At 38.9% G+C, this 23,005-nt stretch overlaps 2 protein-coding genes across 6 annotated transcripts; one reads left to right on the forward strand and one right to left on the reverse strand.

The window, feature by feature from the left end:
* The first annotated feature begins 251 nt into the window (after positions 1-251).
* Srrm234 (Serine-arginine repetitive matrix 2/3/4) lies at positions 252-19,863 on the forward strand. Of its 5 annotated transcripts, none has more exons than XM_071702318.1 (10): positions 252-450; positions 1,357-1,598; positions 2,259-2,363; positions 8,304-8,618; positions 10,778-10,903; positions 11,134-11,212; positions 12,531-12,586; positions 12,760-14,835; positions 14,933-15,106; positions 16,962-19,863. In XM_071702318.1, the coding sequence occupies exons 2-10, from the start codon at positions 1,369-1,371 to the stop codon at positions 17,110-17,112; spliced, it is 3,312 nt and encodes a 1,103-aa protein (XP_071558419.1). In that variant the 5' UTR covers positions 252-450; positions 1,357-1,368; the 3' UTR covers positions 17,113-19,863. The 5 variants fall into 5 exon arrangements, with proteins under 5 accessions (XP_071558419.1, XP_071558422.1, XP_071558420.1 ...); XM_071702321.1 differs by lacking the exon at positions 16,962-19,863 and adding an exon at positions 15,513-16,764; XM_071702319.1 differs by lacking the exon at positions 252-450 and adding an exon at positions 809-936.
* Positions 19,864-20,134: 271 nt separating this feature from the next.
* LOC139770409 (PXMP2/4 family protein 3) lies at positions 20,135-22,927 on the reverse strand. The gene is made up of 7 exons (XM_071702332.1): positions 22,570-22,927; positions 22,377-22,424; positions 22,156-22,291; positions 21,371-21,466; positions 21,139-21,286; positions 20,850-20,969; positions 20,135-20,598 (listed from the first exon to the last, which is right to left on the reverse strand). The coding sequence occupies exons 3-7, from the start codon at positions 22,251-22,253 to the stop codon at positions 20,512-20,514; spliced, it is 549 nt and encodes a 182-aa protein (XP_071558433.1). The 5' UTR covers positions 22,254-22,291; positions 22,377-22,424; positions 22,570-22,927; the 3' UTR covers positions 20,135-20,511.
* Between the last annotated feature and the right edge of the window lie 78 nt (positions 22,928-23,005).

Raw genomic sequence — 23,005 nt, forward strand, 5'->3', positions numbered from 1 at the left:
ACGTTCGACTGCTACTGAGCGGCTTGGTCTGCTGAATGCGACCAAAAGTGATCAAACGAAAAACTTGCAGTCCAATTTTATATTCAAAATCGTCTTATATATAAACACTTATCTTAATACTCTATTTAATACTCTTAATTAAATTCAATTAACTTCAATATTTTAATTTATCTATAGGAGTCTGGCCGTCTTCATTAGCACCTTCGCCGTGGCCGAACGTCACGGAGCGAAGATTGGCGAAGATCGGCGAGGGAGGCCGAGAAGCCGAGACTGCCGAGAGTCGCACGCAACGGTCCCAGGAAGGGCGCTCGCTTCGTGCGCGAGAGTTCCTCGTCGATTCTCTTCCCCCCGGGCGTTCCGTTTTCGCGTCGTCGTTCGCGCGCGGCGACAAGTCGCCGGGCCCCCCCTGCGGCAACGTGTGATCGGCTTCCTTCCCGGACGAGCGAACAGGTAAAACGAGCCGCCGTCGCGGAGTCGCGGCGAGGAGCACGGGGCTCCGTTCGAACGAGTTCGCGATTTGCGCAGCGCCGCGCGGCCGGATCGATAATTGATTACCGTGTGCGTTACTCTAACCTAGGTGCCCGTCAATCCGTTGGATTATTAAATGCCCGCGCGCGCGTATACGCTGATATACGCGGCGTGTGCACGTGTACGTGTCGTGACCCGATATCGTGATAATCGTCGCCGTCACGAGACACGAGGGTGTCCGTCGACGTAAACTCAATCTCCGACGCCGTGCTCTTTTCCTCCCCCCCCCCCCCCCCCCGCGGCCCGGACTGCGGTGCGATCCTCGGCGATTTACCTGCTGGCGAACATTTGACCTCGAAGCGGGCTCGTAGACAGTATTTGTACGATAAACGATCACGTAAATGTGGTTTGAAGCTTCACGATTGACATAACGATTGATAATTATGTAGAGCAGTTTGTAATGATGAGGTTTGTTCTTTGTGACTGATCTTCTTGTACCGTTCGTTTTTTTCCCTTTTTTTTCTATCCAATTTCTAATTATACACTCATTTCAAGTGCGTAAAGTACAACGTGGTGCAGTTACAAGGAGCGGGTGGACTTGGAGTAGGACTTGTTTCTCTCTTTTTCTTGGATTTGTGTTTGAGATTTCTCCGTGATATGCATTTCAATCCAGCAAAACGGTCGCAATCCACTTGAGCAATTAGGCAAACGAAAAAACAGACTCAAAGATTAATTTTTGCAGAATATAAAATGTTTTTAGCTTTGAGACGGTATCGAGCACTCGCTTCGACGTTGTAATTTGTTTGCAGCTCGACGTTTATTGTTTCACTAAATATTTGGTTTGTTACTCTTCGAGCTAAAATACGCTTCTTTATCTTTGATTCGCAGAACTGAGGCAAGATGTACAATGGCATTGGACTTCAGACTCCACGTGGTTCCGGCACCAATGGCCACGTTCAGAGAAATTGGGCGATTGTGCGTAAGAGCAAGGACAAGGTCACCTACAAGGCGGAAGATACCAAGATCGATCAATTGAATAAGCAGCCAAACAAGGAAATCTTGGATCATGTCAGAAAGAGAAAAATTGAGGTCAAGTGCGCGGAGTTGGCCGACCATTTAGAAAATCTAGGGTAATTATTCATAAATTATAATTCTTGACTTAATACTCTTAATATTCTGGCCTTTTAAATAATCTCGAATCTATATAGTGTATCGGGGGATACAACTTGTCATTTTTATGCCGTTCTAATAGTCTCGATTTTAAAAGTATGGAAGTTGTCTCATTAATCATATAAATATATTATAATTTGCAGCAATATCTTACAACCTACCTTGATTCACATTATGTTTCAATATCTCAAATATCCACAACAGTTATCAATAATTAACGATGTAGTCTTAGAGCCTTTGTTTCCAACAGAGTTGTTGATAGATGCATTGTCTTTGAACTCTGTGTTGAAGCCAAAGCACTGACAAAGCAAATCCTATTATAGTTTACAATCTCATTTAAGTTCGAAAGTAAAAAAAGCTGCTTGGGAATTAGGCCGACCACATGATTCTGACCTAAATTATATAACGTAATATAAACACGATATAAATAACACAGTACGAATAAGATATGAAATATAATTTTATATATATATATGGAAAATATAGATGTATAATTTTCAAACAATTTGCAATCACAATTTTAATGATGGATTTGTAATTGGAGTAGTTAATACAGAAATACAGAACAGATTTACGTGAGAATTGATATAATCTTGTCTTTTTTTTGCTATGGATTACAGATTTACGAACGAGGAAATACAGAACAAGGTGGAGTCCTACAGATCGTTGTTAATGGGCAGCGATGTTAAGACGTCCATCCCGCAAGATGAATTTGGCCGTGTTAAGTAAGTATATTTTATAGTTATCTTTTTAATTTTTTCTTAAACTCACAAGAACGATTACTATATAGCGAATTATAAATAAATTAGTTCAGACGCGTAATATAATAACGCGGAATAAATTAATCAGAGTATAGCAATCACGTACAGAAGGATCAAATTAGATGATGCATAGGTAAATAAAAAATTAAATATGGTTAAAATGAATTAAATGCTATATGGTGTAATTGTTTAATATAAATTAAGTACGAAGAAATATATATATAACATTAATTGGAAGATATATATTAATAGCACTATATATAATTGAGATTACATTAAATTACGTAATCTCAAATTTAATAATAAATGTAATGATTTTGTTAACTGAGAAAAAATTGGCTTAGAAACACGATGGTGCTTTATTTTTGAAGAAGTGTATGAAACTCTAAGGAAAGAGCTTTCGTCTTCCTATTGATTTCTGTCAGCCAAATCCAGGATAATCCTGACGGCGCGCAGATACTATGTGAAACGACGTATATGACGTTAAGGGTGTCTGAGCTTCTTGAGATCTCTCTCTCTGCTGTGGCTTTATTCGATCCCGCGCTAAAGGAAAGTTTTCACAAATGCAACATCATATCGCGAGAAAATATATTTACTGATCTGCATGCTTCCTGAAAATCCTCGAGAGACGTTCAGAAGTTTTATAACGTCTTTTAGACACTCTGGTTACTTTTGTAGCTGCCATTTGAGCTCCATTAGCTGTACGATTTTTAATACAAATTAAACATAATGGTAAATGCGATATAAAGAAACAGTTTTAAAGCCGAAAAAAGTTTTTTTAGAAGAGGTTTTTAGAAATTGGGATACATTTAAAAAAAATCAAATATCTTCTATTTCACTACATATAGAAAGTTCTTCATATTCAGAAAGAAACTAAAGTTTTTGAAAGCGAAAAATGGAATTGTTTTCCATGAAATGCGATGGCATAAAAATTCAACTTTGTATCATTTTACCAGAATGTGATACGCGCGTATCATCGTCTCGTTATAAGGAGATCGGAATATCAATTATAAGAAACAGATGAAGAGAAAATAATAATTGACATTAGTCGACATTGTTAAATCAGAATAGTATCGCTTTTTCGATAAGTTTCATTATTCCATAGATTTATTATATGTAACTGAGAAGTAAACGTTCTGCGGAAAAATACGGCCAACAATTTTCGAATACACGCTTATCATTATTACTGGCGATCGTTAATTCGAATTATTTCGAAAGATATCAGGGTTGTAGCTTAGATGAAAGAGAGCAGAGGGCGGGGACGCGTTGCATTCCGTGGCAACCTCCGGACCGAGATGGAGGATGGGGGTGGGTGTTGTATTCGCGATATCGACGTACCCCATAGCGCCGGCGCTGAGAGGGTGAGAGGCGACGAGGGGGATATATCCAGGGCGGAGGAGGACATGAAGTGGGAGAGAGAGGGAACGCAGCATCTCTCGCTCTCTCGGAGGGCCAGCTTTTTCCGGCGCCTCAGTGCGAGGATGGACCGGCGTCACGGCGCAGCCAGCGGACGCGTCGTCGTGTGTCGTCGTCGACGGATGGTGCACCGAGGGTCGGATTAATATCTCGGGGTGACCCCGCCGGGGAAGGGACATGTGACGCGACGCGACGCACGAACCCGCGGACAAATCACAAAAGTCTTCCATTAGCTTAATCTAATCTGGTAGCGCGGTTACTAATCCCCGCTCCTCTAGGTCGTCTTCCTAAGTGCTAAGTCTCGAGTTAGAATTTACGCGTCGCGAGGTAGAGCTTAAGTCTTTTAGCGTTTAAAAGTCTCACGGGAGCAAGCGGGCGGTATCGCGCCGTTCAATCTTACGGAAGATATCGTATCGAATGTGATAACCGAGCGAAAGAAATCTGCGAATATCGCGCAAGTTTCGTTCAAATATATAATATAATATAATATCAAAAAATATCTATTACATTTCGCCCCGGTGATGAGTGAAAGAAAATCTGCAAGATTAGAAGAATCGTGCATTTTACTGGAACGAACTGTAACGTAGATACGTATAGAGAATAACAGATGTCGAATGTCGGTTGAGTGATCCTGAGTGAGAAGAAAACTTGAAGAAAATTACATCTTGATTGTATATATTTCATTAGACTAATAATATTAAATACACGCGGAGAAGATATCGTATATCGTGTATTAATTAAACATTGGTGATCTTAGATGAAGAAATCTCTGGGAAGAGACTTATTAGACAGAACGGACGGATTGTTAATCAAGAAGATCAACATTTGCAACTTTGGAATCTGAATTTTTACAACGTACATCGAAATATACATGACATAGAAATAATTCGACTACCTTAACTGGAAAGAAGAGAGGACCATGAAGAAAGATAAGAGAAATTCACCGAGAAAAGAGAAGCAAAAGTGGGGAGCCTAAATTCCTCGACGAATTTTACAAAAAGATCTTGATTTGTGCAAAGTGCACATATTGCACACCCGTCTTCCTCTCGCGATTTTCACTTCGTCGAGCAAAATCAAAAGAGACTAGATAGAAATATTGTATCTTCTGATTCACATATCTCCACTCCTACAATTAGAAGAAATATAAAAAGTTTTTTCTACGAAATCCATGTGTCTCCAAGACGTCGACTGCGACAAGAAGTCGACGGTACGTCGCTAAAAAAAGCGTGCTGCTTCAGCTTGACAAGAAAGAAGCACGGCGATAATCGTGTGCCTGATCCGAAGTCTTCCTGAACTTAAGATGCGTAACAGCAACTTCTCCAACGCGAGGATTTGCATATCGCTATATATTCTTCCACGATCGTATGGAATAAGAAAACGACGTTTAACAGTCCAAGCGTGAACGATAATGGTAATAAAATAATACGTCATAAATATATAGACGATAATAATTTATTCCTGATAATAATAGCAAGTTAAGAGCGTAATAATAAATGGTTAATAATAAATCCAATAAAACGTAACAATAAGTAAAAATAGAAGTCTATAAGGAATACGAAGTAAAAGAAACATTTGTAATATCGTGAAACCGGGATCGGGAATACTCGGATATGAGATGATGAGAGTCGTTTGAAGAATATCAAAGTGGAACGACGCGTAAGGAAAGGGAGAGAGACGGAACTCGTTATTGTAATCATCATCATCATCGTTGCCGTCGCAGTATGATTGTTCTAGCTAGAAAAGCCGGGACAACGGGTACAAAAGGCACCAGCGACGGCAACTGAGAAGGGAGAGAGAGAGCTATTATCTTCGCTTGCGATCTTCCCCTTGCATCCCGTCTGTTTCCTTCGCGAAAGGATTAAGCGTCGTAGAGCTACTTGCGCAACGTGGACCAACCGACGGAGCGTCTCGAATTCAATTAGCGGTCTGAATTTATCGTGCCAACATTATTCACCATCTCCTTTATTTTAGGTGGTTAAATAAAGAAACGGTGAAGAAACGAGACACGCAGGAACACTCGGGATAACTATCGACCATTAGAATTGGAAGAGGATAGAAGTCGAAGAGAAATTGCGGCACGGAATATACCGTAATCAGCCTGCACAATCAGCGATTATTAACTACGATTAAAAATACGTCTTTCGCGAAAGACTGATAATTATTTCACACTGTACCGTACGAAGCGCGAGGGAGAACAATTTTATTTCTAAAAATAAAAAAAAAGGATAAAATTCTATTCTCAATCTACGATCAGAAATAGCGCTAAGAGTAAAAGACGACAAAATCCTGGGAAGGACCTTTCGACTCGATATTGGACCGGTTGTCAGAGATTAATATACAATCGTCCTATAAGCACTACATTAGATTGCGTCAGAGAAGATTCCTTGAAGGAAAGGATCTCGGAGAAAATCCTTATTCGTCGCTGCATCCGAATTTTGAGGAATGGCGATGTCGGCAACGGTGTCACCGGCGAAACCCGCGCGCGGACGTGGCCCGGCCGACGGCCGGGCCTTCTTCGAGACGCTGTGGCGAGGCGGCAACTTCCTGCTGGACCGGCAAAAGGTGCTGAAGCGCTCGCGCAAACGCAAATTGCACTACGCGGCGGCTAATAACGGTGGCAAGAGGAAGCAGCAGCAGCAACAGCAACTGCTGCAGATGCAGCGCCAACACTGCTGTTGCTGCCAGCGCATTCAGCTGCACCTGCTCGCCGAACGGCGAAGCAACATGCGCTCCGTCGTCAGGTGAATCCCTTTGTCAGCGCCAGCTTTCAGTTTGATCTTAGGACTGTACACCGGGGTCAATGCGTCGACTATCAACACATAATATAGAAATAAAAAAAAATTATTAAAATTCTCTATCTTTTGTATAACGATTTGTAGAGGCAGATAAGAATTAATATTATGAATATAAGCACGATTACTATTTTCCCCGGTGTATAGTTTACATTATAGTTCAAATAGTGTATAATTAGCAATATTGAGCTTTCGCTGTATAGAATGTCTCCCTGATCATTAGGTCGCTACATTTCTTCTAGCAAAAGTATATTATATAAAGGCGAGTATTTTTTTTTTTTTTACTGAGCTTCAGAAGAGAAGATATATAGAAATCATAAAATCTCGAGCTAATCCCGTGTGAAATTTATTTTAACAGAATCGACAGTAACAGTAATTCGAAGCTTAGTTTTGTGAGGATATGACCCTTCGATAATAACGGGAAGCATTTCTGAGGGGAAAAAAAGGAAGAAACGGCATTATCTTAATTTATTTCGCTCTTCGAGCCTGGTTTTGTTCGCGGATCGACGCGGTGTAAATCGCCGACGGTGCGATTCTACAGCGCAAAGGGGATGCCAGAAAAGAGAACAGCTGGATTGTATTGATCCGCCGGGTTCCGGCGCCGTGCGTGCAGGCGCGCAGGGGTGGCTCTCGCCCCCGGCTCGACCCCGGTTCACCGCTTTTCACCGTCGCAGGAAAAGTAGAGAGAGAAAGAGAGAGAGGGAAGGAGAGAGAGAGGACCCGCGCGATTCCTGCCCCTGCCTTTGCCATTCTAGTCGGCCCGCAGTGTGTGTTATGTCATTAGCATCGCGACGCCCGTTAAGGACGACGTCGACACCATTGTTTCGCGGCTCCGTACAGGGTGTTTCCGCGAGTCCAGACGTCTCCATCTCGCTGTAGCCCCCGAAGAAGCGATCATCGCTCTTAGAAGGATGACGGTGAAGATTTCGACGCGGTACGCGATCTCGATCGTCCTCCTTGTCTAGGACTCGCGACTCTGTTATCGCGAACCCCATCGAGTGTGCCTTGTAGATCGTCCCGATAGCAAAGTTCATGTAGTGGCGTAATATTTCGAAAACGGGGAATCGACAATTAAACAGATGTAGATCGATTAAATGTGATTCAACTGCAGCTCATTTGCATTTCACGTTCTTCCTGCGCGTACGACACGATTTGTGATTTGATCATCTTGAACATATGGCGTTTAAGATCAAAATTCTGTTGTGTTGAGCTAACCGATTCGATTCTGTAAATCATATAGTATCGTATGTAAAAATGTCTGTAAAAATGATTGTTAATATCTTGAAAATAGTGAAGATGTTCACACTAATTAAATTTGATTGTTCATTCTTATTACTGGACTGTCGTGCGTACGATTGACGTGTGATTTGATAATTGGCATTGAGTAATCAGCTGTGGTATTTAATCGCGGTGCAATTTCTGCGAGGATTTTACTATTTTTACTCCGTAAACATAGGACCTTGTCTGTTATTATCACTAATCACACATCCATGATTGTAGTTGTGTCAATAATCAGGATTTTGTTTTCCGAGGGTGGGCGGCTTATACAATTATACATTCCTGAAAATTATTAATGGCTGTAATTAGTGAAAACTAATTGATGGCTGTATATATATGATACATTTATAACTGCAAATTTTGCAATTTTTAGCAAACTCTTTTCAATCATGAGAACTAACGGAGTTTACGTTTTCAGCGTGCGGGAGACCCACCAGATCGCCGAGGCGCAGCAGGAGAAGAATGCGAAGCTGCGCGAGGCGTTCGGCATCTCCGAGTTCTTCGTCGAGGGCAGTAGCTTAGACCCGGAGCGGCACGCACGCGAGGCGGAGGCGCGAGCCGCCGCCGCCGCCGCGAGCAAGGTCTACGAGCTGGTGCATACACCGAGCCCGGAGCCGCCGGCGTTGGTACCGGAAGCGATCGCCACCACAGCCACCGAGAAGAAGAAGCGGAAGCGTTCCGGCAGCGCGAGCGCGGGCAAGAAGAAGAAGGCGAAGAAGCACAAGCGGGAAAGGTACAGCATAACGTAAACGGTGTGCGCACGGCTCCATGGAGGCTGGATTCGACCCCAACGTGACCTTTCTCTCTCTCTTTCTCTCTCTCTCTCTCTCTCTCTCTCTCTCTCTCTCTCTCTCTCTCTCTCTCTCTCTCTCTCTCTCTCTCTCTCTCTCTCTCTCTCTCTCTCTCTCTCTCTCTCTCTCTCTCTCTCTCTCTCTCTCTCTCTCTCTCTCTCTCTCTCTCCTCTCTCTCTCTCTCTCTCTCTCTCCCTCTCTCTTTTTCTCTTTCTCTTTCTCTTTCTCTCGCTTCCGTTTTAAGTATCAACTCAGAGTAAGATGTGAATCGAGGCTCCAAGACCGCACACCCGGCCCCGTCACACGTCTTCGGAACACCCCAGAAAAGAGAAAAGAAAGCGACCAAGATCCGAGTAGAAACGTCTCCTCTCTTTCTCTCTTTCTCTTCCCATGTCGGTTAATCGAGACTGTTCGTTTTTTGCAAACGCTCGTGTACTATCTCTTTCTCTCTCTCTCTTTTGCTTTTTTTACGCGTTAGCTGGATTTACAGAACTGTAAACTCATGACTCACCACCTACTGTCTCATATCCCGTACACCTTTCTCTGTTTCAAACAGAACTGAGGAGGACTGAGTGCCTACCCAGTAGGCGCAGTAGGTAAGTGTGGTCCTCGCGATTAATTTGCAAAAAAAAAAGAAACACTTCGAAAAAAGCTTAACGTCGTGCGTCATATGCAAAGATCGTGATTAGAACGTTATCGGTGGGATTTTCTCTGAGAGATTGTCTCTCTCACGCGATTAGATATCTCTCCGCGGGTAAATGTTTGTTACGTTTTGTCTTTTTGGTCAGACTTAGCATTAAAAATTATATGTGCATTGTAATTAGAAATTATATATAAATCATTTTCGATACAAATGCAATTTTATCTTAATCCTTTTGGGAAATATGAAAATAATTTGTATGAAAAATACTAGAAGGTTGGAATATTATCTATTTTGGAAGAATATATGCGTTGATATAATATATATGTCGAAAACGCTAAGAATCATGATGATAGAGATGCATCATAATTTTCTTATGTAACAAATGACGGACAAACATTTACCGGGGGTGGTGAAATAATAAAAACGCGGGTTTTCGCAATAAACGCAGAGAAAAAAAAGTTAAAAAAATTTTAAACGTAGAGAAACTTGCGCAAAGAATGAAAATAAACATAAACAGAAAACGAGAATCATAACATTTCTATCTCTCTGTTGTTGTTTATCGATGAAGCTTGTTGTTAATGTCATCTCTCTATTTTTTTCTGACAAGTCCGTCCTTATCGATGGTTATCAAGGTAATGCTAATCCCATATTTATATCAATACTCCTCATATTATGTATATTTCGTATACTTGTCTAAATCTTCGTTGAAAGATCTGGTTTTTCGCGGTCGTGGATTGCAACCCGAGGTCGGAGAACCCCTCCTCGGGAACTCCGTAAATGAGTGTAAAACCAGATCTTTCAAAGCGAGCTATTGTGTAGTCGATTTGTTAGCTATATTATACAATACGCGCGATGGATAATCTCACTTGTATACGCATTATTATACTTTGTTTTCCCTTGTTATTGCATACTCCAGAATGAATATGCATTTTTGGAATACTTTCGAAATACTTGGACGAACTTCAGAAACGAAAGAGGAAAGTTCATATCAATGTGCTAACATTGACGTGAACTTCTATTTTGTTCGAACGCAAGATATTCGAAAGCTTGCCTAATTATTTTGAAAGTATTCTGCATAAAGTCGCTGGCTTTTATTTAAAATCGAATTACTTCGATGTTAAAAAAAGTGTGTTAAATAAAGAGATTAAAACTGAATTTTGCGAGCAGAATATATTCTTAATTTTTATTGTGAGAATTTATAATTTCTAAAGTGAATAGTTTGTGTATATTGTACGTATGTATACGTTGATATATCGATAGAACGGAAAATTGTTTTTTCACGTACACCGATACGTTGTGTACTACAGCTTTCTTTATATATTGTCAGCACAAAGGTATGCACTTGTCGACAGGAAGACGCCCACTGCAAGAATTATATAAAATATCGTTTGACAAAATAAAACAAAAAGATGCAACCTCGAGACTCTTGTAACGATCGTTCAATCTCCGATTTCATAGATCCGAATCTCCCAAGTCCGGTAAGAAGAAAGAAAAGTCCAAGAAGAAGAAGAAGGAGAGGAAGCATAAAAAGGCCGAGGCCACGTCGTCCGACAGCGACTCCAGCGAGGATTCCGATGACAGCAAGTAATAATAATACTCCATGTATTAAATAACAATATTTCCATTATATTGACTAAAATTCTTATTAAAATAAAAATTGCGTTTTCTATCGCACAATGTTTCAGTAATTTGTTAATAATTTAACTTTACAAAACAGAGACTTGTTTTAGTATAAGATTATTTAATTAAAATTGATTATAAAATTAATGTGTAAGTTATACGGTGAAAGTAAATAACGAATGGATATTGCATAGCTCGTCCGAGGCTGAATCGAAGAAGAAGAAGAAGAAGAGAAAGAAAAAGCTCAAAGTCGACGGAAAGGACAAGCATGAGGTACGCACGATACTTTGACGAAAATTAAATATAAATTCCCGTCTCTTTCTGTCTCTGTTTCTCTCTTTTTACATATATATTTATATACGTATACTTCGGCACGTGAAAGTAGGTGCATGACTACGTCTCTAGTTTTTGTTCGTTTCTTCTCAATTTGTTAACCGGTTGACGCTAGGTGATCACTATTGTTTATCCGATTACTTAAGTTTGCCACTTGTCTCGAAACGGATAGCATGATCGTCTCCTTCTTCTCCTTGCTGATCCCTTCCGGTTCGCTTGTTATTTTGCGTACCGTACGATTTTTCGTCTGATTTCCAGTTTTTCGACAGTTCATTATTTCAAAGTATAAATCTCAGTATTGTTTGTAATTATTCAGCGCCATTTGACAGGAGACATTCCCTGAGTGAGTACCAGATATGCCGCTACTCAATGTAATTTCTAATTTTGTGGATTCATACGTACTCGTATACTTTCGAATTTTATAAATTTTACTGTTGTGTAAAAGCCTCTCTATTTCTCACTCGTTGTATGTCAAGCACTATTACACACTAATTACGGAAGATCGATCTCGGAGACTGCTTGTTCTGAAATGAAGGATTATCATTGGAATATGTTCTTGAAAGGGAATTGCCATGATTAGAAAAGGAAAGATTAAAGAAATAGAATAAGTAGGATTTTGGATCTTTGTGCCTATAGAAATCTTTCAATTTAATGTGCATCCTGAAAAAGCAACTCGTAGTTAACACTTAAAAAAAATATATATATATTTATAATTATATATATTAACTTATTCTATCTTACATTAAATCTCAAAGTAATTTTTAAGAAAATTAATTTGACAGTCACTGTAACATAATAATTATATTATTTTGCATAAATTTAATTTTATAATAATCATTATCATGTTTGTTTGTTCCATTATCATTTCTGAATGGACCAAACCTTCCAAAACTTGTTTCATTACAATGTTTATGAGAAAGGGTTGTAAAACCCTTTACTCAACCTCCATTTCGGAGAATTAGACTTGTTTTTAAAATTTATTTGTTATTATTTAAAGGTTTTTCTCTTCGAGTTGTAGTCTTTTCCAGATGTGCAGAAATATATATCAACGAATAAACTATCTTATATTCTCATATTTTTATCATTACTGACGATAATTGTTGATTAGAAAAGGAGCAGACTCCGGAAAAGTTCTTTAAATAAATACGTCGTTCCTTTTTTTGTCGCATTTTTTTTCATTGTACTCTTGACGAATGCATGATTGATGTTCATTAATTAGAGTCAATAAACAATATTGATCCATTGGATTTCCTTTTAGAAGAAAAAGACCTCGACTAAACGGAAACGTCAGTCATCCGAAAGCTCCACGGACAGGTACGTCGAGTATTGCTCTTGTTTCCTTAATTAATTAATTAATTAATTAATTAATTTTTGTTTTTTTCAATTTCTACGATCGTTATTTTACAAACACTTAGTAGAAAATCGACATTTTTTTTAATAGTAATTTATTTATTTGATTTCTGATTTGATGTGGATTGATTTTACAGCTCCGTGGAAAGACCGAAAAAATCGGTGAAATATGAGAAAAACACCGTTGTGGACAAGGCGTCGAGAAATGAAGTTCCCGAAAGTACCGTGATCTCGCGAGAACCACTTCCTCCTCGATCGATCCGATCACCGAAGCGAGAGGCATTTTCTCGAGCAGCAATATCTCGGAATGAGACTCCGCCGCTACCACCGTCAACTGTTACTAAAACGAAGAAAGATTCGCCGAAGAAGAGCGTGGCGGAGAAGCGGGACAAATCGCCGGTAAACCACAACAGGAGTCCTGCTCCATCGTCAAACAGGCGACACAAATCATCCTCCAGAAGCAGAGGTGATAGAGGCGACAGAAACGATAGAGACAGGGATAGAGACAGAGATAGAGATAGAGGAGGAGGAGGAGGAGGAGGAGGAGGAGGAGGAAGATCTCCCAGGAGGTATTCGAGGTCACGTCGCGCGAGTCCGTCTCCCAAACGAAAACGAGGATATTCTAGATCACCCAGAAGACACGGCAGACATTCTGTGTCCAGGAGCAGAAGCCGCTCCAAGTATGATCGTTACGGATCCTCCCGCAGGAGACCCGTGTCTCCACCGGCGAGACGCAGAGAGTCCGATTCTCGTCGAAGATCACGCTCGGCGAGGCGACAACAACGTCGGCGATCTCGATCGCGCTCTACCTTGAGCTATTCGCCGGTTAGAAAGAATCCAGAGCGGTACAAGGACATTCTGGAAGATCGGAAGGGAGGGCGAGATCAGAAGAAGAAAACTAAGGGCGACAAGGCTAAGTCGCGCTCGACATCGAGAAGCAGGAAAACGCAGCAGATAGCGGTCGCGCCTAGAGTGAGTCTGAGATCGTCGAGCGAGGATGAAGCCGATCTGGCCGACGACGAGCCCAGCAAGCAGCAGCAGCAGGAGGAAGACGAAGAAAGGAGGATTATTGAACTAAACACATTGAAACGACTGCAGAGTGGCCTGGCGGCGAAGGCGCGGGAGACACTGGAGAAGAAGGTGATCAGTCCCACGAAGATCAAGATTGAGAGGCGGGAAGATGTGTTAAATATCGCTCTACCGAACGAACCGCCGAAAACCATTGCGCAGAATTCGACTGTACCGATTCGAGACAGATCCGCGTCAAAGGAACCAGTTATACAGGCTTTACCGGTTATACAGTCGCCGGTGTCCAGCAGATCGCCCTCGCCGGCTCTACCTCTCACTCGAGAGGAGGCGGCGATTAAGATCAGATCGCCAAGCGAGTCACCACCACCGTTGCCGTTGCCTCAGCAATCCTTCGACAAAGTCGATTCCGCGTCTCCTGGTATGAAGACCAAGACAAATAGTCAATTTTCGAGATCGCCAAGTTCCTCCGGCAAAAAAGACTCGCCGCCAATCGCGTCTTCGAAGAAAGATGCCTCGAAGAGGGAGTCGTCCTCTCGTTCTCCTACCGCGATAATGATATCCAGAGAGGATAACGTGATAATGAAACTGCGTTCGCCCAGCGAGTCACCGCCCCCTTTGCTGAACATCCCGTTAGCCAGATTGAATCGGCGCTCGAGATCGCCAAAGAAAAGCAAATCGTACTCCAGATCGGCATCGAGATCATGCACAAGATCGCCGTCCGTCGTGGACAAAGTGAGGTCTTCCAGATCGCCGTCCGGGGACAAGAAGTCGCGGTCCCGTTCGCGAGGCAAGAAATCATCGGCATCGCCTGGGCGACGGTCGGCCTCCCGGTCGGCCTCTAGAGCGAAGAAATCGTCGCCGAAGGTGAGAACAAAACAGCAGCGCTCGCCTCGATCGAGATCTACTTCGGTGGAATCAAAGCGCTCGAGCGCGTCGAGATCGCCCTCGAGGTGTAAGAAGTCCGCTTCGCGATCCAGAAGCAGAAATCGATCGTTATCGAAGAGGAGATCGCGCAGCCGCTCTTCCCTGTCAAAGAAGTCCAGGAGTAGATCGCTGTCGAAGAAAAGATCACACAGCCGTTCTCTATCGAAGAAATCCAAGAGTCGCTCGCGATCGGCATCGAGAGTGTCCAGGGACAAGGACAAGCGCAGTCATAGTAGAAGCAGTTCACGTTCCTCCGTTAGGTGAGAGCTCGTAATTTAACAACCAGCTCTAAATAAAATTATTAAAATCGTACAAAAACATTTTGCTAAATGTTTCGCGTGTCTCTTCCTTCTTCAGCTCGAGGCACAGTCGAGGTAGAAGTTTTTCCAGTTCATCGAGATCGTCAAGCAGTGTCTCCAGTCGATCCTCCCGCTCCACCTCCAGCAGCTCCGCCTCCAGTAGATCACGCTCGCCGTCGATACCTCGGCGTCACGGTTCACCCAGCTTCCTAGACAGACGACGTATCACGAGGTAGGTATCGCGAGACTGTGTGCGTTGCATTATCTCATGGTAGTTTATATATACGTATATATCTATACCATATGCACTCTGTATGCGCGCGCGCGCTGGACTCCATGAGCCCACCACCGTAATCGTAGACTTTAATTTGTCACTGTTATTAGTTACACAATTTCTTTTAGTTTACATTTCTTTTGTTATTAGAGTTTTGTTATTGTTATTATATACAATATCGTATCATTATTATAATCGCTAAAAAAGAGAAAGCTTAAGAAATAATTTTTGAGAAGAACTGTTTAAAGTTTGCCGAACAGAAATGTTAGAGAAACTTTTTTTCGACGAAAGACAGATAATTTGCCAACACGATTAAGGATCTTGATTTTCGGTGTGCTAATATTGTATTTATTATGTCCTACAGGGACAGATCAAAGGACAGGCATAGAAGATAGAATTATGGCTTCGCGCAGCATATATACATATAGCAATAAAAGTCTTATATATATATATAGACTTATATATATTGAAATTTCCCTCTAAGCAATTTAGAAACTTGCAATTAATACTTTGACCGCCAGGAATTAATATCCTTTGTATTAATATTGTATTATCTTTTATTTGTATCGTTTAAGAGTGAGCAAACGTGATTATCTTGATAATAGATTTTATAATAATAGATTTTAGTTCCGTGCTATTGAATAAAAGTGTACTGATTAACGTGTCTTTAACTAACGTCTAAATAATGCGTATGAACATCACTCGATAACGTTTATCTGGCGAACAAAAATATCCCAATCAATGATCTGACAGTCAAGGTGTTAAATGACGTATGTAGTATATATGTGACGTTTAGTTACAATATATAATTGTATAATCAAGTTCATTCAAATGTAACAAATGTAATAACGGAAGCAGGAAAGTTTTATGTAAACTATGACCAAATATCGTAATTAGTAGCGATCATAATTATCGACAATCTCGCTCGTAGAATAACTTAGCGTTGATATTTTATTTCGTATCCAGATTTTTCATTTATACAATATTTTTTTTCTTCCTTTTTCTCTCCCTTTTTTTCTAATCATCAAATCACTCGTATAATTGATCCACGAACATTATGTAGATATAGCATGCGTGTATGTTTCCCTTTATAAATATTGTAAATGAAATTGTTGTCTCACAGATATATGCAGTAGAAGATTCCTTTTATTTTATTGTCAGTCGCTAAATAAAACAGATTTGCCGGCAAAAAACGAATTTTTGTTCCTTGGTTTATAATTTCTTAATTATAATTTTCTTAATTTAATATTTTTTGCGGTTTCTGAGTGTTTCTCGCGCCACTGCGTTCTCCAAAGAAATAGACAGGTAAGTTGTCACATTTTTATTTTGCACGTTCCCATTTCCCTGCAGCTTGTTTAATTTATTTTCGCCACGTCGCATGCGCATTTTGCTGTCTGTTTTATTTTCCATGATAACAATCGAACTTTCGTTATCGAGATATAAATTAATCGATGCGTAGATTGTATGCTTAACGTGTAAGGATTATCTACTATTAATACATATTATTATTTACTAAATATTTAATTATTAATTATCATCATATTTAGAACTAACTTATGTTATTAGTCTTAAACATTTACTAACGAATAATAATAATTATTTTATGATATATTAAATCATCGACAATTATTGTCATTATTACCCTCAACTTTTAATATTATTATTCATAATTAACTTAACCTTTGCTAATACGCAGAACAAAGAGAATGACGAATATTTTTTCATCTTCCGCTCTTTCAAAATTAACATTTGTAAATAACATGCGTCCTTCGTCAAGAAAGTATCCCGATATTCTAACGGACATTCGTTTTAGCGCGAGGAAACGTCCGATCCCGTATCATCGACCAACTCCAACACCACCCTCGTCGCCAAGCAGTTCCGAGAGCAGCAGGCATAGCAACTGGTCCAGTCCGAGTCATCGATCCAGCTGTTCCGCGAGTCGTAGTCCGTCTTACACGCGTTGAGAAAAAGACGCGTATTGAATTCCTAATAAGGAATCGACGTTCCTTCTTCGTACACTAGACTCAGAGCGGTGTGTAATTCGATCCTTTACAACCTGAAGGGGATCACCGTGTTCCGCTAATCAATTCCCGAGATATTAATTTATATAAACCATTCAAATATATATTTAAAGCTATATTAATTTAGAAAATTATAGTTGTAAATATTAATTTAAAAATGAAAATTCAGGTCATAGAGGATTGAAGAGTGTTCCAGAGCGGAAGTTTAATAATGTCTGTTAAGTTTTCCGAAAGGAGAGATTGCACGGAGTTATTCCGTAGATAAATGGATACGTTACATTGCGAAACTAAGAAATCGATCTTCGTTAGCAATAATTTCGAATCATTGATTTTTCGTGCTGTTCATTCGACTGAATTTCACGAGGAATAACGCTATATGTCCTTACTTTCAGTCAATTTTGAGATACCCTGTATATGAATTGTACACGATATTAATTAATTCTAACGACAACAGTCTAAAGATCTTTGAAAGGCTGAGTCGACTTTCAGATATTTTTACGTTTATAGGAAAAGAGATTGTTTACTTATATGTTAATTTTATGAACTTAAGGTTTTTGATTTGCAATCAGAATTACCTAGAAATGCAAGGGCAGCTGTTAATTACCAGAATTAATATTATTATTATTATTATTATTTGAAAGGTATTTAATTCCATTCAATTGAAATTAATTTCGAATGGAAACACCATTCCAAGCAAAGTGTATAGTTACAAATCTGAATATGCATTTATTTATTTTTTTGATAATTCAACAAGACATCACTTAAGAAAACCGGCTTATAAAATTAAAAAAGAAACAGCAAATATCGGTCGTAGTGATAATATTACTTATTTCAATAATCTTTTTCTGAAAAGATGTCAATTTTATATTTATTTCGAATTTTTCGAATTACAGTGCAATTTTGCGATTATTGTTGATGCTAGAAGATTATCGTAAAGAAAACTGGATATCAGTGTAGATTTTAATGTATTATACTCTCTTTCTCTATCTCTTTCTCTAGTCGAACAGTTCTAGTCGAACTCATATTAACATGGTGCAGTAACTTCATTTTCCTATAATTTCTACAAGAGGTTTTCACTTGATTTAAAAGAAATATTTATTAAATGAGAAAAACGTACAAGCTAAGAGGATATTTTAATAACACAGATACGAGAATTTTTTTTCTCTCTGTGAAACGTGAGATTTTTATAAAATGTTCATCTTTCTATCTTTAAAATTGTAAATTTCTATTACGAAATTTCGTTAAATCACCTTTGTGTTTCTCAAATCATCATTTGCCAATTCTTAAGCAATAACGGAAAAGGAAAAAGCTGATTGAGCATCCTTAGTTCATCACAGTCACTACAATATTCTTAATAATATAGTAGTTTAGGTGTTTATTTGCATAATTGCTTTCCAAATCACGCTATGTCAGAATTCCTTAGATTTACTAACGGATCTTATGGATTCAATTTACGTGTTCATAATTTCTTAGTGCAATGTTATTGATTCGTTCTTTTGTACATAGATGTTCTTTTGTAAACTCTGCATATTGCTTAAGTAGTTTAAATCCTCTTTAAACGTATATACATAAAATTATTTATATATAGAGAAAATTTAGAAATTTTTAAATTTATTATTTATATAATGTATTTATTTATTTATTTGATAAAGCAGTCTAGTTTTAGCGACCGTGTAAAGAACACTGCGGTTCTTTAACACTGCAATACTCGCAACTTGGAAAAAAATACTCTAGTCACAGGAAGATTATTTCTCGCGAGGGCTCCAAACTTGGGCCCAGGCAGCGACGTACCAAAAAGACATAATTAGAATGTTAGTCTCGATGCGCGGTTACGCGAAGTTAAGTCTCGAAGATATATGTATAGGGTTAAAGAAGGATCGTATTTGGAAAGTCTACATTGTTTACGACTTGACAGAGAAATTACGTAGCGCTAGCTCTCTCATACTCGTAACGACTGATTTCTTTCTAATGAGGAATTCCCCGACCGCTAATATCGAGTCATTGCGTACGAAACGTATAGCTGACATTCAGCATATCTGAAAATGTGAATATTTTTATTCTTTCCATCTTTTTAAATTCTGTACATTATTGAGATTGAGAATTCTGATTTCTTGCTTTGAAAAATATAGAAAAAAAATCTTAAATTCTTTTATTACTGATGGCGTATACTGTATACTCGAAAATTACATTTTATACGCAATGCACTGCTCGATCCAACGCTGTTGAGCTCCATATTAATGTAGTTCGGATACATTTTACAATTTTTCCAGTGCAATGATTGTGATTGCTCCCTTCCTGAGATTCGTTTCCGCGCGTATAACATAATATATATATATTCGAATATACAGCGAAGTTATATGGGAATGTTAAAAGGGAATGTTTAAACTCGAAAATAATACCTCTCGCACGCCGTTGTTACCCCGATCACTTAAAACGTCTCCGAAATAATCAATAAATTCTATCGTCAGAAACGACGTGCGAGAAAATCACTTTCAAAGAGCAGAATTGCTCTTGATCTTTTCGTCAATTCATCATTGAGGAACTCATCGCGACTCCTAAACCTGATCTGTATCCGCTTATGATTTACAGCCATCGAATGTTGCTGTCTCGTTAAAGTGGAAGAAAATTCGGATATTATATCTGTAATATACTCTGTATTGTTGTTGTGTGATTAAATCGAAAACCTTAAACACACGCCACATTTTGTTTCTTAAAACTTTACTCCATATCTCGAGACAAATATTACAAAAGATCATGAAATCATGAAATATGATATATATTATGGTTGATATATTAATAGACTTTGATATAGATCATTAAAAGTAAATAAAAATAATGAGTAAACAAACGTCGGTATTTAATAAGCTCATCGAAAATATAAATGCAGTATCAGAAAAGGAAAAGATGATATAACTAACAAAGAATAGTTACGTAAGAATAATATAAAAATAAATAAAAAATGCAGTTTGCATGTAAATCTTTATATTCTTATTTATATCCTGGTTTTTTGGTAATTTTTTGGTATCAAAATATCAATTACACTTATATTTAGCACCATTTCAATACGCATTACAATAAATCAGTATATTTTGTACAATTTTTAAACCAATATCAACAAATCATAACGATGGAATGTATTATCAACATAATATTACTTTACTTTGTACAAACAATGAAGGTGCTGTTAATATAAAGTTCATTACACGTTAATTCGTATAAAGTAATCTTATCGCTTTGGCTTTCTGAAATGATCAAGAAGCATCTAGCACACATATACATTAGCGTATTATTGCATATAGTTACAAAAATGTCTAAATGATTACAATAGGTTCTCGTGTTCTTCTACTTCTCTTTGGAAACTTTTGCTCTCTTATTGCCAATATAGATAATCCATGCGAAACCGATGAGGTTCGCCACTAAGACCCTCAACTGAAACGAATAAGATATTAAGGATTGTTTGCAAGTTTTTAACATTGTCTATAAACAATTTCAATATCAGGAGAAAGAATTATATATAAAATATATATTGTGTAAAGAAAAGAAAATTCAACATGCAAAACAAAGAATTTTTTTCAATATAGATCGAGAAAAGGAATTCCTAATTAAAATTCTATTCTGAAAATAGAGGAATGATCTAGAATTCCTACTATTTCAATAGGATAATAAGCATATTACATTACCATTGGTGGAACATATTTTATATTGATAAAATGGAACAGCGTTAGGTACTTCAGATTAGCCATCAATGTCGGTAAATATAATCGTTGCATCTGAGCACATGCCACTTGATGGGGCTTGCCCTGCAAACAGACTTCTATTTAGCGCCAAATTACAAAGTAAAGACTGTCAGCATAGTCTTGTTCAATCACTAAAAAGTTCCTAATATTACTCTTGTCGAGATAACTTCGCTCAATTTATCGCATTAATACATTTTTATTTTATATATTGCAAGTCTATGGATCTTCGTACCTCGAAGATGGCAAGCAGGTAGAGCGCGAGTGCCTGGAAACACGGCGTGTAAATAAGTCTCTCTATCAGAAGTATCCCCAGAGGATTCTTCACGAACAATCGTACGTATGTGTAAAAGTAATGTGGCACTGGCCCTCCGAACAACAAGCTGCAACATTTCGCGCGCATGAGAGGCCGCAATTTCTCAAACCTCTGCTTCGTTAGCAGCGCAAATAATGGATCTGCAGCTTACCCAAATAGAGCAAAGGCCAGGACACTGTCCTCGTTAAGCTGCTTGGCGCCAGACAATTTCTGAGACGCCACATTTCCCAGGACTGCGATAATGCAACTGAAAACAATTACAATTTTCTATCATCTAATTTATCAGTGCAATCCAACGTATAGGCCTGGTTTGTAAATATGCTCATTGGAATATATTTTGTAGTATATAAAAATCTCCAGTAAGGAGAGAAACATAATATGCTGATGGCATTTTGCCAGCAGATTTGATTAAAGTATTACAGCAGATTAACATTAACAACATTCGCATTAAACTCGTTTTGTTGACGATAAAATCTGCTGATATAATCTGATGATTGATGCGACAAAAACCGACCAAACCTGTTATATCACAACTATTTAAATGGAATACTTATATCATTTAAATGATTACGAAATGGCATATTCTGTTATATATCTGCTGGCATTCTGCCAACAAAATTTATAGCAGACACCTTGCAGAATCTCTTTTTCATTTGGTAGCATGGATAAATACATTTATTAAGATATTTTTTAGTGTGTATATGTACACATATATAAATACATTATCTTTATATACCCTATATCTATATAATAGATAATATATATAAACATATTATCTAAAAATATATCTTTAAGTATATAAATATAAAAAGATAATGTTTAATTATATCGCATTAATTACAATTCATGACTAAGGCCGGTTGTGATATAACGGCGTGCTTAGTCATGTATACTTCTGAGTATGCATGTACATGCAAAATTCTGCTGCGTCGTTACCTCGTTACAGCTTTTGTCCTCAAGGGACTGTTGTAGAGCCGCTCTAGGTACGCGCCGATGAGACTGTACATGAAATTGGCCGGCTTGGAGAGCGACATTTTTGCGCATTAATTGCCACCTGCCCCTCGACTTGGTCCTGGTGGAAAGACACGATTTGTACGGTGAATCGCGGAAAATGTATGTAGATTGTGCGATAAGAAAACAAGGTGCAAAGTGCAAACCGCTGTCAGCTGATAAACAGATCCCCCTTCTGGAGTCGCGAGTCGCTCCTAGAAGGACAGGTTGCTCAATTACAACAGTTTTTTATCACATTCCGATTTACATGACGAACGTGTACTGAGAACGCAAATACGTCGAGATCTGAGAAATACTTTGTACGAACGCGAACTCGGACGGAGATCTCGAGAAGTCTACCTGCGCAATTCGATCCGATCTCCGATCTCCAGGCTGGAAATGCTGGAATTCGACAATCGATTCTTCCGCCGAGTACGGTTCTTCGAGACGTATGGCTGAGCTAGCAAGTGGCAACTTCGAACGAGATCGATTAATGTGCAGGAATTACGAAATCTCGAGGATTCGCGGGGGATTATAACCTCGTTCCGCGAGCTAGACTTCGACGTTAGTTTTTTTTCGCAGAAAACGCTCAACAATTGTCTTCTTTGAGGCTTCACTTTAATTTAAATAACTGAGAAAAGGTATTTTGTCGGTCTCGTAAAATCTACGAATGTGTGTGGCTAGCAATATGATTGACAAAAGTAATACAGTGGGCAATGAGAAAAAGAATTTTTGTGCATACTTTAAGTGAAAAGTGCTCGCAATCTTTCTGTTCGCAATTATATGTCGGAAAACT

Source organism: Temnothorax nylanderi, unplaced genomic scaffold (assembly GCF_030848795.1).
Source record: "Temnothorax nylanderi isolate EJ_2023f unplaced genomic scaffold, tnyl_v1.0 TNYL_tig0029_pilon, whole genome shotgun sequence".
NCBI lineage: Eukaryota > Metazoa > Arthropoda > Insecta > Hymenoptera > Formicidae > Temnothorax > Temnothorax nylanderi.

Bases quoted from the DNA above. Each gene is read 5' to 3' on its own strand.
- Srrm234 (XM_071702318.1), top strand. From the start codon at position 1,369: ATGTACAATGGCATTGGACTTCAGACTCCACGTGGTTCCGGCACCAAT. The intron at 1,599-2,258 runs GTAATTATTCAT...TATGGATTACAG, and splicing joins GACCATTTAGAAAATCTAGG to ATTTACGAACGAGGAAATAC. The intron at 10,904-11,133 runs GTAATAATAATA...GATATTGCATAG, and splicing joins GAGGATTCCGATGACAGCAA to CTCGTCCGAGGCTGAATCGA.
- LOC139770409 (XM_071702332.1), bottom strand. From the start codon at position 22,253: ATGTCGCTCTCCAAGCCGGCCAATTTCATGTACAGTCTCATCGGCGCG. The intron at 21,287-21,370 runs GTAAGCTGCAGA...GAAATGTTGCAG, and splicing joins CTGGCCTTTGCTCTATTTGG to CTTGTTGTTCGGAGGGCCAG. The intron at 20,970-21,138 runs GTACGAAGATCC...GTCTGTTTGCAG, and splicing joins ACCTGCTTGCCATCTTCGAG to GGCAAGCCCCATCAAGTGGC.